The sequence below is a fragment of the Podarcis filfolensis genome (assembly GCF_964270895.1).
Source record: "Podarcis filfolensis genome assembly, chromosome: 10".
Taxonomy (NCBI): domain Eukaryota; kingdom Metazoa; phylum Chordata; class Lepidosauria; order Squamata; family Lacertidae; genus Podarcis; species Podarcis filfolensis.
In genome coordinates, this window is record NC_139612.1 from 61,440,205 (window position 1) to 61,454,863 (window position 14,659).

The 14,659-nt window shown below is 40.1% G+C and overlaps 1 protein-coding gene and 1 long non-coding RNA gene across 5 annotated transcripts in view; both read left to right on the forward strand.

Moving 5' to 3' along the window:
• AEBP2 (AE binding protein 2) overlaps nt 1–14,659 on the forward strand; it is a 33,678-nt gene that overhangs the window by 12,572 nt on the left and 6,447 nt on the right. For 2 of the 4 annotated variants that reach the window (XR_014538763.1, XR_014538764.1), the window contains exons 2-5: nt 1,250–1,457; nt 3,780–3,887; nt 6,492–6,678; nt 9,820–12,199. Coding sequence is in view for 2 of the 4 variants with exons in the window: in XM_083572924.1 (XP_083429050.1) it covers nt 1,250–1,457; nt 3,780–3,887; nt 6,492–6,678; nt 12,075–12,199 (628 nt within the window). In the remaining 2 variants the exon portion in view is untranslated. The remainder of the gene's footprint in view (nt 1–1,249; nt 1,458–3,779; nt 3,888–6,491; nt 6,679–9,819; nt 12,200–14,659) is intronic. The other 2 variants (XM_083572924.1, XM_083572925.1) reach the window with 1 other exon arrangement.
• LOC310743139 lies at nt 8,120–9,601 on the forward strand. Its single transcript, XR_014538801.1, has 2 exons — nt 8,120–8,789; nt 8,888–9,601. It is a non-coding gene; the product is annotated as an uncharacterized lncRNA (long non-coding RNA).

Sequence of the window (14,659 nt, forward strand, 5' to 3'; positions counted from 1 at the left end):
ATTTGTGCAGCTAGTTCTTCCTTCCTGAGTGTAGAACTTTACATTTGTCTCTAGTGAAATTCACTTTGTTAGTTGGGGAGCAGTTCTCCAATCTGCTAAGGTCATTTTGAATCCCGATTCTGTCTTCAGCGGCATTAGCTATCTCTCCCAGTTTAGTGTCACCTGCAAATTTGACAAGGTTCCCCTCAATACCTCCATCCAAGTAATTTATAAAGATGTTGAACAAAAATGGGCATGGGATAGAACCCTGCAGCACTCCACTTTTTACTTATTTCCCAGATGACCATGAACTGTTAGCGAGCACTCTTTGTGTTCAGTCAGTCAACCAGCTACAAATCCACCTAACAGTTATATCGTCCAGTACACATTTTACTAGCTTCTTACAAGAATATCCTTGGGGAATTTGTCAAAGACTTACTTTGATACGCTAAGTCCACAGCATTCCCATGATTCACCAAGCTTGTAACTAAAAAAATAAATAAAAAAATTAAGAGATCCGCCTGGCTTGACTTCTTTTTCAGAAACCCATGCTGGGTCTTAGTACAGGTGGTGAACATTTTAGGCATGTTCTAATGTTGTGTGATAACTGACATGTGGGTCCTTTTGGACCCAGAAGAGGGAAGAACGGGGAACTGGCCATTGCCTGCAATCACAGTCGTTCTTTTCTATGTGCTCAAAGACTGAGCCAATGTGCAGTTGTTTACATATTTCCAGAAATGGCTGTGATGTATATTATGTGTACATCAGTTTTGTAAAGAATCCCAACAGTTTTTAATAGCCTATTGGAGACCAGCAGAGAAAGGGCAAAAAATATCATTTTCTGTGTTCAGAGGAGGGCTCCCTTCCTCTGGCAGCCCATTCTGTTTCTATGCTGGGCATAGAACTACTCCATCCCTTCTATGCCAACCCACCCACCTGCATGGAGTTCCTTTGTTACACTCCTGGTCTGTGTGAATCAAAACAAGCCATGATCGTGGGTTTGCATGTAATGACAAGCCAAGGTTTGCTAACTCCTGACATGGAGCCAGGGAGTAGTGAAATGGGGACTTTTGAGCAGTTTTAATGAATCACAACTAGTTTTGGCCCATATTGAGTCAGAACCAACATTTGCCTCATTTATTTGTGTATTGAGATTTGTTAATTTGCGTGCTGGGATTTCGAGTGTTGCCATTTATATTGAAATATAAATCTGCTTGAAAACACAAGAAGGTTCATAATTAACTCATTTCTCTCTCTTCCCTTCCTGTAGCATCAGCAGTACCATAATGGATGTAGACAGCACAATTTCCAGTGGACGCTCAACTCCAGTTATGATGAATGGACAAGGAGTTACAGCTTCATCAGGAAAAAGTATTGCTTATAACTGCTGTTGGGACCAGTGCCATTCTTGCTTCAACTCAAGCCCAGATCTGGCAGACCACATTCGCTCCATACATGTAGATGGCCAGCGAGGAGGGGTTGGTTTACTTTTTCATTGCTCTTCCATGATATTTGTACTGTTTGCATTGAGAGTTAATAACTGCTGCTGCTAAATAAAGTGCCAATCATTTTTGGAAGCCACCTGGTCCTTTAGTGATCCTCCTCCAGGAGCTCCCCCAGATGACAGACCTCTTCCTTCAGAGGGAGTGCCATTTTGTCTAGAGCAGGCTGAATTCCCAATTCCTGGAAATGCCATCCATCCATCAGCATTGCCTCCATCTTGCCTTTATTCAGCTTCCTGTCTTTTGAGAGAGGTGGGGACTTTTCTCTCACTTTGGTGTCTGGACAGTAAGAAACACTTGGAGAAATGCCTGCTGTTTCTTGCTGCCTCCAGACCACTGAACGAGAGAATAGGGGGAAGGGATGTAAACTGACACTTGTCACTAGCAAGTAAGATTTGTAGATGTCTGAAGTTAAGAGATGAGTTATCTAATTTGGAATTTTGCAGCTTGATAAAGAGAAGGCAGGGAGCAGTGTCTAGGACTGGTTCTCATTCAAGTTAGTTTGTGTTCCTTAATGTAGCTTTTCTTCTTTTGCATCAGCAGTTTAGATTTTGGTTTTGTAACTTGGAGTTTGGAGACAAGGCAACCCGTTTTTAACATAGCATATATAGAAGTGGAAGAATAAATGAAAAGCAAAGTACTCATTTTAAAAGAGGAAAAACAGCTGTCTTCATAACATAAATAATTAAAGCATAGAATCCTTTTCTAGTATATAAGTCTGTTGGACTTCAGCTGCACCAATGGCGGGGGTCTCCACACAAACAAAAGGGTAGCTATCTGCAGTTTCTGTGATGGAGCAAGGAGACTGTTATCAAATAGAAAAGAACGTTTCTCCCTAAATACACCCCAAGTATCCCAGAGTTCTATGAAATATACTGTATCCCTTTCTCAGGACTGCTGTTAAGAATGTAAGTGATGCCATTCTTAGCCAGATCAGCAGTCTTACCTAACTGAAGCTGAATCCTGGTAAGTGTGAGAAGTTGTAGCTTGATGGTTTCTGGGTCTAGGAATTGTGTGTTCTTGGTGGAGTTCTGCCCCCACCCCAGGATCATCTTATAGCTAACAAGGTACTGCCTAAATATGGGCATACAGGTTTGTTCAGTATCCTTCATGGTAACCATCAACAGACCTGTGTTTGCTTAATTTAGTTCAGAGGTGGCTAATCAGCAGGCTGTATATGGCTTCCCAAAATTTGTCATACATATACATGTACACACACACACACACACACACACACACTTGTGTATGGATTTTTGACAGACCTCTCCTACAAGTCCCCTGCTATTGATTCTGTGGTGCTAAAAGGTTTTTGTGTTCTCTAAGGACTCCCCTCCCCCAGTTTCCTTTTTTAAAAGGGGAGGCACGTTCACTTGGATGTGGCCATGAGAGTCTTGATGCCCTTGGCTCAAAAAAAAAAAAAAGGGTGATGATTATTACCTACCCTTCACTCTAGGGCTAGCCACCCATGTTTTATATCTTTTAAAAGTTGTCCTTAATCCCATGATTTTTCACATAATTGCTAATTGAATTTTAGAGGTAATGGCCATCACAAATATTTGCTTCCTCTAATGATGAATATTTAGGGTCCCGATGTTAATTTCTTGATTTTGATTTTTATATTCTTCCCATTTTTAAGGAGTTCATTCCATTTATCATGATTTAGCCATGTGGCTGACACAAGTATTAGTCTCTTGCAACAAAAACCATCAATCCTGTGACACCTTAAATACTAATGATTTATTACGGCATCAGTTTTCATGAACTCAAGTTACCAAACTTCCTCAAAAGCCTTTCATAAGGAACTGAGTTGGATGCTGTCCATACATTGTTGGAACAGACTTAGCTTGTGCAGTGGGTCTCAGTCTTCCTTTTGTCCCCCATGCAGCCCTTTGTGCACCCTCAAAATCAGCTCTAGAGGGTTTTTCGTGTCTTTTTAATAAAGCTGTTGATAGTGTACTGTGTCAGTTCCTTGGATTGTGATTGTCCAGTCCTCAAACTAGAAATTTACCAGCATCCTTAGTCTTTATAACCTGCTGGTGGTTCTCTTCTGTTTGCTCGTTTTCTGTTCTCTTAGCTCAAAAGTGTTTTTTTTTAAATGCACATTCTTTCCCAACAGAAATCTGTCATGTTTTCTAACACCAAATTGAATTACAGCTATAGAAATCATTAGAGGAAACAATTTCACACTTCACTTGAGAGTTTTAACAGTTGAACTGAGAGTGTACTTGAGTTTGGATATTAAAATCATGCAATAGGTGAACATTCACCCAGCTTAATGGCTGTGTTTTCTTTTACTAGGTATTTGTCTGCTTATGGAAAGGCTGCAAAGTCTATAACACCCCGTCAACAAGTCAGAGCTGGTTGCAGCGGCATATGCTGACGCACAGTGGTGACAAACCATTTAAGGTAAGATATATTTTGGAATATTGTGGATAGCTCGTAATCATCCTAACTAGTTTAAATTTGGTGGCTGTCCATTGCCTGTGTCCACATCAACTTCTGACCTCAGTTTGAGGGCAATCAGCATCCAAATCCTCACCCCAGCCCATGTTATTCTGAACCAGATCCTACTGTCTATTTGATTCCATGAAAAGTTTCTATTTTGGTTTGCTTCAAGTAGAACCAATATCTCTTCTATGGTCTTAATTTCTCTTAAATTTAATTGCCCAGTTCTCCCCACGTAGTCCTATGCATGCAGTTCTGCCTGTGCAGATAGCCCTGAGGGTGGAAAAGACACATTTCTGAAGATCTTTATCCTTTTTTATTTCATGACTACATTTCCCAGTAGTTGTGTGTATCACTACCATGGGCACCACATGCAGCCACTCATTTGCAGCCTATCTAATCAGGCCACTTAACTCATGTGATTTTGCAGTTTGGGGATTATTCAGTCAGACTAGATTACTCAGATGCCATTTCTAGAATAGGAATTGAACTCACTTTCAGACTTACTCTCGTTCTCATTTAGATTAAGTGTGCAATTTAGGATAAGCATACAATGGTGTTTTATTTTACAAAAAATGTTCTAAGAATGTAAAGATGTTTGCGTTTAGCTGTCTAACTTAAAGCGAGAGCTTTGTAAAAGATAAGTCTTAAATGCAGACACTCATCTTCACAAGCGACCATGTTTGGATGATCACATATTGGCTTGATAAGCAAAGACACGAACAAGTCTTTTGGACACAGCCCATTTCCTCTTCTGTTCACATGAGCAAGTGAGCAAACCGAGAAGTCTTCTGTTAAGTACTGCTTCCTGTTTAATTTGAACTGGCCAACTATGGTTAAGGGTTTTGGATATGAAGTCATGGCTTGAAGTTGTCTTAATAGTTTGGCTTGATGTAGAGCTGTTAAATACAGTTTTCTGATTCAAATGAAATGAGAAAGTATTCTTGAATTTCCTGATAGTTCTACTTTTTTTGGAATGCTTTTAATGCATATTTTTTTCAAATATTGAACCTCTTCAAGGTTTTCTTAATAGTGAAGTGGTACGAAAATGTGGTTGATGGAATTGTTGTCTTCCTCCACAAAGGGAGCAGTGAAGGAGCTATGTGCATGCCCACAAGATTCATTCATATTTGTGTTTTAAGCCAAAAGATTATTGTCCAAACCAATTTGGGGTAGTGTTTTGTTAACCTTCAGGTCTGAAAACATCAATATCAAGTTTGGGAGGAGCAAAAATATGCTGCTGTAGGCTAAGGGCAGTATCCAGCTAAACAGTTTTGCTAGTTCAAGCACTTTGGGATGTACAGTGGTACTTCCCTTCCTTCTCCCCACATGCCCCCTGAATCTGTTCTGGAGGGTTGTTGGGAAACCCATAACAGATTTTGGGGAGGGGAAGTTCCTTTGCGCAGCTGAAAATGCTTGTGCTATGAAATCTGTAAGATTGGATGATACCCCAAAACTTTAACTAAGCTACAGGAAAATTCAGCTTAGCAAAACCTTCAGCCTTGATTTAGTTTTCAGTATAAAATGATTTTCAGTTAGTAGGTAGATAGCACATGCTATTGTGGCTTTCAGCTTCTATCGTTGGGGTGCTCTGCTCAGGTTAAATAAACTTAGCTTGTGTGTGAGATGGTATATTAAACGCATATAAAGTTAGGAGCAGGTTAGGGTGTGGGGGCTGGTATAATACTAAGTATAATACTAGATTTGAAGTTCTCCTAACAATGTCTCTTTTGGAACCCAAGCAGACAAAATTATATTTTGATAAACTGGGTTACAAAGTACATGCTTCTATCCAAAGATAACATTTCACAGATCGGAATTCAAAATATTCCTTACTGAGAAACCTTCAGGGAGTAGTAAGGATATGCATAGCAGCTTTTACTTATCTACTGTATTGACGTTTTTTTCTCAGCAGCTTGATGCTATTCAAGGGCAACATGCCCTCAACATCCTTGATCAGCAGACTGCTTGACGTAGTCTGTTCGCTCATACTGGTCTTTGTAATGTCTGCAATTTTTGATGTGTATGGTTGGGGCTGGCTCATGTTGCTTGTTTAGAACATTACCACCTAATCCACTTTAACCACAGTACTCAAGGAAATGTGTAGAAAGGAGCCTTAAATTGATTGTAATAAAATTTTCTATAATAGTTTTCTTTAAGGTTTCTTTCTTGGTCAGGAGAACAAGTATTTTACCCATGTGAAATACTCATAGGAATGGGTGGTGGTTGTGTAGCATGCAAGAAAATTGTCCCTTGCATGTGATGTGATTTCAGGATTTTTAAAATTAGAACAAGGCGTATGTTTGCATGGTATAATTGGAATGGATTGAGTGCTCGAGTATTTGGAGGTCAGCTTTGATTCAACTATATCATTCCTTGTTAACACACAGAGATCTGCATTAGGGACATCCAGGGAAGAGGAAATTCTTTTTGAAATAAGCAGTTTTTAATATGTTGCCTGAATTTGTTGTTCCGTTGTTAAAGGAGCAGCAGTGCAAAGTGAGAATGAATCGGTAGCTTCCTTATGATATCTTAATTGAGCATTTCTGATTTTGTATTTCTTAGTGTGTCGTTGGAGGGTGCAATGCGAGCTTTGCGTCTCAGAGTGGGTTGGCTCGTCACGTGCCAACACACTTCAGCCAGCAGAATTCTTCAAAAGTTACCAACCAGCCAAAGGCTAAAGAAGAATCTCCTTCTAAAGCTGGAATGAACAAAAGAAGGAAGTTAAAGAACAAGCGGAGGCGCTCTTTACGTAAGCACATGAATCTTCTACAGTAATAAGCAGCATAAACTTTAAAAACTGCCTTTCTTGACTACTTGTCCACTTTTTAGTTATTGATTTTTTGCTAGCCTATAAATTCCATTGTTTTCAACTTTTGATTTAAGATCTTAATGTAAGGTACAGGGTGATAGAGATGCTTATATGATCTGGTCCATTTCCACAACTCGGCCAGCCAGAATAGATGCAAGTACTTCACAGTAGAGGGGAACATTCTGTGGGCCTCCTGAAAAACAGAAGGGATCTGTTCTTTTCTGGACTCGAAGCAGTTATCTAGACTAATGTGTGTCTATAATCATAATATTGTCTAAGTCCAGAAACTGGGCGCACCACAGTTTCATAGATGGTAGCTGTATCATACTTTATGTGCCACTGACTTCACAGTAATTTGTTAGGTTTAAGGAGGTTGGATGTATGAAGGTTTTGGACCCTGCTCTCTTATAGGGCTGATGCCACATTATGTGGGAGAACATTTAACCACTGCTAAAAGACTGAGCCGCAAATAGATAAGGCCAGTGCCGATGTAAAGTTTAAGCATGGTTAAAACTAGCAAGAAAGGGGCATGGGGAATTCATTCTGGACAGGGAGCTGATGGTAGGGAAGCACAATACTGTGCCTCCATGCTCTTGCTGTCTTAGCCATAGACAAAACAAGTTCACCATTGTGCCTGTACTAATCCATATTGTCAGTGATCTTCAAGGCATGTAAAACTCAACGGGAGGTGGGGAGAACACTCCCAGACTCATGCACCTGAAGCCCAGTTTAAATACATTAACTGGTGGAAACCCTTCTGATTCACAATAACCCAGCCTTCTGTCTTCTCACGCTCCCACTGTTATTCCTGTTTCCCAGTAACTGTTCATCCTTAGCTGAGGGTGGCAAAACGAGAACCTTTGTGCTCTTGTGCCAAGGTGCAAGCCATACATAACCCGGGAAGGGAGGGAGACGAAGCAGCCTCAATCAGGAGTACCATTGCAGCCAAACACCTTCCAATCAGCTCCATCCATTCTTGTTTGGTTTATCTTCCTTTAAAAAACAAAAACAGAACTAAGCTTGATTAAATGTTCTTATGGGCGCCTCCTTTAATCAGAATCCCAGCATGGTTAATCTATTTTGGGAACTAATTTAATACTACTACGTCATAAATTCCTATTTGTGCTCATTTCAACTTTTCCCATTCTGATGTCCTCCAGGCATTTTGAACTACAACTCCCATTAGCACAAGCCACAAACAGGGCTGCACTAGCTAGAGTTGGTGGGGGTCATGCTCAGTGACAACTGAAGGGCACCCAGTTGGGGAAAGCTAGACCTAAATAATTGTAACATGGTCTCTGGACAAACGGTCAGGCTGTGGGACATGTCATATGGGCATGTTCGGCATTCTTCACCTGCAGCTTCAAGTGATGATTTGCATGCATTAGCTGACCACCACAAATCAGTGCCACAGGTAGGGTTTTCCTATCCCCTAATGTCAACAGAATATATGTCAGCATTGGAACTGAGTTCGTACATTTGACTGAAAGCAGTATATATGTATATGCAATCAAACTCGTTAAATCAAGCATTTTTAAAAAGAAAAAGTGTATGTCATCCACTTTTACCAGCTGAATGTGATACACAATCAACTGCACCACTATATCGTGTTCCATTTTCTCCTTTAGAGTATATTTTATTTATTGAAGGCATATCCTGCTCTTTCTCCCATAGCAGCCCAGGGTGGCAAGCAACAATAAATACCCCTTGAAACAGTGTTTATCAAACTAGGGTCTCAAGCTGTTGTTGGACTAAACATCCCATCATTCCTAGCTAGATGGGAGTTGCAGTCCAGCAACAGCTGGGGACAGAAGTTTGAGAAACACTACCTTAAAAAAACAATTCCAATATAAGATGCAGGCTGGGAAAGAGCTCAACTTAAAAGTCTTGTTGTCTTCAGTAGGCACTGAAAAGACTGAGACGGTGCCTGTGTAGTTTTTAAGGAGAGGGAATTCCAAGGAGTGTGTGCCAGAACACTGAAGGCCGGATTCCTACATTGTGTGGAACAGACCTCCTGATGAGATGGTATTGGCAGGAGGCCGTCGCCTGCAGTGTGCAGTGATCAGTTGGGTATATAAGGGGTGAGATGATCTTTCAGGTATCCTGGTCCCAAGCCATATAGGGTTTTATACGCCAAAAGCAGCACCAGTGGCTAATCGGCAGCCAGTGCAATTCTTCAACCGTGAGGTAACTTGTCAGCGATATCCTGCTCCAGTGAACAGCTGAGCCACTGCATTTTGCACCAGCTGCAGCTTCTGGGCCAACCTCTAGCCCAAGTTTGGAGGCCACCGAAAGTACCCAGCCTTCTTTCCTCTTTTTTTTGCGTTTGACTTTAGATGAAACTTGATAGTGATGAATTAAACACCCTGACTAAGACTTAAAAATTTAGGTTTACAAACATAGGAAAGTGCAGTTCTGTCCTCCTTTGCAGAATAATTTTACCATTTTTTTCTGCTAGAATTTTAGTAATACTGAAACTACTATGGCTTATTTTCCGAAATGGAAGGTACGTTTAAAAAAAAATATGGGAAATACAATTGCAGCACTTCATTTTACTGCAGAACCTATTATTTTCTTGTTAACTATAATTTCAAGTGTTGCTTCTGTTGCAAACAAAACTGCAGAGTAAAGTTTGTTCCTATAGTTTCGATTAATTTCATTATACCAGTTTTGACTTCTTGGCGTTGAACTATTGCATAGTTATGTTATATAAACCAGCAGTACTTGATGTGCAGCACGGTTGAGAAAGCAAGCTTGCCACTCTTGCGGTTGTTGAAAATAAGAGGGAAGCTTGCTAAACAACAAGCTGTAGCTTGCTTTAAAAAAAACTACAAGGTGATGAATAAGGGTTTAAAGCTACCTCTTTCAAAAAATCAAGGCTATCTCAAGCAAAAGGTTTAGAATTAGTTTCCAGTGTTTACATTAGTAGTATCCAGAGAATTGAAACTTGATTCTCCAGTTTTACGTCTTTGTTTCCCTTACTGTTGCAGTAAATGAGTCAGTAAATATATTTATGTGTTCGCTTGTATAGTGAATGTATAAAGTTGAATCAAATGTATTTTTTCCTTTTTCTTGCTGTAGATACCTTCATAACCCAATTACATAAGCAGTCACATGGATATTTGCTTCCCTGAAAGTTTTTTAGCATATTTGCTCAGTCTTATTTCTGTCCTCGGATTCTCTTGTTCTCAGTACTAAGATTCAATTCAGAGGCCTGCTCTACCCCCTTCACACAATCTTCTTCACTTTCTTTTTGCAGTTTAGCACTGAGCATAATTGTAGTGCCTAAAATTGCTTGCCCTACCTCCAAACCAGAAGATGAAACTTCAGTTTGAATTGTGGTTTCTAATTGTCTGGGTGGTAAGCACTAATTATGGTTTACCGGTTTTGATGTCACAGCAAACTATGGTTGGAGCTAAACTTAAAAGTGGAGGGAAGAAGAGAAGTGTGTGATTCCAGTTTCTGATTTCCCAGACCATGGTTTGGAGAACTGTTTTAATTGAGCTAAGACATTGGTACAGTCTGTTGAAGTAGAATATCAGTCGCAGTTGAACAGTGCTGAAGTAGTCATCTGCAGTTTTTATTCCATCTATTCAGAATATTTTCAATTTCTAGCATTTTAAGCAAACTAGCATAATGTGAGTGGAAGGTATTTTAGGCAGAACTTGCATAATTAAAAACACTCCTAGTGATGTATAATTTTTATACATCTAAAATGAAATGTTCCGAAGATTTGGCAGTTAACATTATATATAGGTAAGAACTCATCTAAGTTTAATCTTAAACTGTTCTAAATTGCTTGTTTTTGAGGTATGTATATTTAAAGATTTGTCTAGATCTTTTAAGATTTCATTTCCCAAGGTTGCTCAAACGTTTTCTCTTAGTCAGTGGAACACAAGTATATGGTCCATAATAATAACTTTTAGTACAAAATGAATGAAAGCAAATTACACTGATTCATATAGACTGCCAACTAATGATTTCGTAGGCCTAGAAGGATGTTGATTCTTCCTCAGCTAAAACTGTAAGTTTAAGGCTTGTTTTTATGAAAAGAACTGGCACATCCCATATATTTCCATGTATAAGCCTAGGTTTTTTAACCAAAAACTCAGGTTTAAAATTGGGGCTCGTCTGATACACTGGTAGTGCTGAGGGTTGTTTTCCTTAATTTAGAGTACACAAAAATAGGGGGCGTCTTATACACGGAAAAATATGGTACTTATTTTGCCTTTGTTTATGTGTATCATGTGATGTAGAAGACTTAGTTCACAGTATTCTGTTTTGTAAATTGTAAGATGCTTTAGGGGGGTGTTCTGTTTAAGCAACTATAATTTTCTTGGTTGAATCTGCCGGTTTGTTGGTCACCTTTTTATCACAATATCATTTGAAATATATTATAAGATTCATTGCCAAGTTTGCCCCCGAAGCAGAGAGAATACTGGAATGTTACGCAAATCAGAATGTTGCTGGTTGTATATGTGATAAACCTGTTTTTTGTTACTTTTGTTTTTGTTTTGCTTTGCTTTAAGTGGAATTTGGGATATGAATGACTTGTATATCTTTGCTGATGTCTTTATTGTGGAAATTACAACTGTTCTGAGATTGGTCAATAACTTTCTCTTTCTCTTCTTTAAGAACTGATGCTGATTAGATATTGTTAATAAGATTCCACCAGGTGTAAATGATTAAGAATTTTCCCCCATCATAATGCTCATAAAATATATTGGTTTTGCCTACTTTGCTTTCCTGTTTTTTAAGTTTATAATTCAAAAGGGCAGCCATCATATTAATTTTAATAAATTTAAATTTATATAATGCCCTGCAGGCAAGGCTTGCATGTGAATAAAAACCTTTTGTACTGAGTATTTGGTTATTATTGCTCTTTTGAGTTAATATAATTGAAGCAATTCTAGTATGATTTTGTTCTTCTGTAACCTTCTGAAAGAGTCTGTATATAAGACAGAACCTTCAGTTGAATGTACTATCCTGAAGAAATTGCTCATTTCCAAAGGCTATCTCACTGCTGCTTAAGTGCAGTTAAAGGGACTGCTTGTCTTCAGTTTATAAGCACCATTTTTCTTAGTATTGGTTGTGTTAAGTTTGGACAGAGTAGATTTAGAGAGAAGCACAGTTCAAATAGGATGACATCTATAAGATGCTTGCCCATCCTAAAAGCAAATGTATTGAACATTTCAGTTAGTTGTTCCGAAGCTGATCAGAATTTATTTTTAACTGGTAAACTTTGCTTCGTGATAGAATATGATCCTTGTAGCTTGAATATTTGAATACTTAACATGCTCTTCCATTAGTTTTGAAGGCTTTTTTCCTTTTTTTAGCAAGACCACATGACTTCTTTGATGCGCAGACTCTGGACGCCATACGACATCGAGCTATCTGCTTCAACCTTTCTGCTCACATAGAAAGTTTAGGAAAAGGCCACAGTGTCGTATTTCACAGTACTGTAAGCATTCTTCCGTACTTACCTTAATAAGATGTTTCAGCTTTTAAACACTTCTTAGATATATGCATGTCCACATGTTCATGGCAGATTTCATTTTCACAGCATTTTGATTGCTCAAAATGTTCCTTATACAGGAATGGTAGTAAGACACTTTGCACGAGGTTATATTTTGCACTTTTTGACAGCAATCCTGTGAAATAGGTTAGGCTGAGAGGAACTGACTTGGACCTAAAGTCACTAAATGGGAGTCATGGCTAAACGAGATTCTGAACTTTGCTTTCTCAGGTCTCTAGGTTTCCTTCAAACCCAGTTGCCTGTGATGTCTCAATTTGGCATACTGTGGTTAATGCTAACCTCAGTTTGCGAAACTTGGACATCATAGAAACTATAGTCTTCTGTCATTGCTTGCATTTGAAGAGGGAAAGAAATTACAAAGTAGCAGTGGGACAAAGCTTTAGCTCTGTTCCCTGTGTTATACTGCTCCTGCTGGATGCTTATGAGTTCAGCTGTAACTTCTGCAGGGGGAAGCCTTTTTCTATTTGCCGAGGCTCCTCTGCACCACACAGAATCCTGATCTTCCATTGCTCTAAATCACTCAGGAGTCTTCATGACTAGAAAAGGCTCGCATCACAGAAGTTGCAGCTGAGTCGTGAGCGAGCAGCCTGCATGAACCTGCCGGAGCATTTCAACAGTGGGGTTGTGGCTTCAGTTACAGCAGTGCAGCCCTTTATACCTCCTTTCCCTCTTCATGTGAGTTATTACTGAAGAGTGCTTGAGGTTAGAGGACATCTGGGAATGGAAGAGTTGAATGTGTGAGCCCTCAGCACGTTCCAAGCCTTCAGAACATGGAATAGAGCAGGGGTGGGGTATCGTTTTCAGTGAGGACCTCATTCCTCATTGGTGTATGGAGCACTAATCTCCATCCTGGCAAACGACAGATGTTATCTCAGTTTAAGCCAGGCATTCCCAACCTTCAGCCCTCCAAATGTTTTGGACTACAATTCCCATCATCCCTGACCTCTAGTCCTGTTACCTAGGGATCATGGGAGTTGTAGGCCAAAACATCTGGAGGGCCGCAGGTTGGGGATGCCTGGTTTAGGCAGTGAAGGTACCAAACGCACCTGCCCTGCACTGGACATCATATGTTTTCATTAAAAACCTGGCTTTTCTGAAAGGGATTTGCCGACCCTGCAAGTCACATGATTTGTGTTTTTTGAGAAGCCCTGTGCAAAAGGCTTTGTAAGACTATGATCAGTTTGGGACTTGCAGAGCACTTTGAAACACGCTTTGTGGGCTCTATGTTTCAGACTGTTTAGGGGAAAAGGGGATCACTTGGTGTCTTTATGATGGCAAGTGATTGACAAGTCTACCTACCTGTCAAACTTGGCCCAAGTGAGGGTGGGGAAGATAACGATGGGGCCCACTAGCCAGGTCCCATTAACCAATGGTTTAAGGACACATTCCAGACAGGCAAAAGTACTTGAGGATGGTGCAGAGCATGGCTGGTGAGATGTGTGGCATGGAGAGACACGTGTCCTGGGGAGAGTCTGGAGGAACACATTGAAAGGCTTTTAGAATGGCTGCATTTGACTCCTGGGTCTGAGGTTCCCGTCCCCTGATCAGAGCAGTAGCAGTTGCAAAGGAAACTTGGAGGTGCACCATGACAAACTTGGGGGAAGGAATTATGTCAACCCCACTGCTGTTCAGCAGGGGCAGCAAGGATAACTGGGTCTAAGCCATATAACATACAGAATGACAGACTTCAAAATAAAAATAAAAATGCCAGCTCTCTTATTGTTTCTGCATTTGCATTTCTGCTCTTCTCCAGAAGAGGTCAGCAGAATTCCATTTACTTAGGTCTAACCTTAATTCCCAGCTGGAGCTGACCTTTTATAGATCTGTGCTTTAAAATTGAACAGTTTCTTTCGCATAGGAGAACTCCAGTTCTTCTTCATGATGTTTGCAGTCCCACCTCCCCCTTGAGCCAGTTCAGAGTCAGTTCCAGGAATGTTCTAGAGCTTCATTAAAGGAGGTGATTCTTCTTCCACAAGAGTTTTGTGGCTGTCTCCCATGCCTTCCCTCTCAATTCTGCACTCGTGCATCCCTTACAACCAGCAAGCTTTTGGACAGAAATTTAATAGGCAAACTGCATTAAAACATTGGGGATAAAAGCACATGGTCTTGTGCTACCATTACCTTGGTGCAGCAGTAGGAAAGCAAATGCAATACTGACATGTTACATGTCTTTTCAACTTTCCCATGCTAAACATACTCAGTTCCCTCAACTGTTCCTCATGAGGTTTGATTTCCTGACACAGCTCTGTCCTCCCTTCCCTTTACCTATGTATTCCCCCCTGCAAGTATCTCACACGATGAAGAGACTTGAAAACAATACCAGGCCTCCAGATATTAAAAGTGTGTGCGAAGTCTATACTTCTGTGCTTATTGATTCAATTTGCC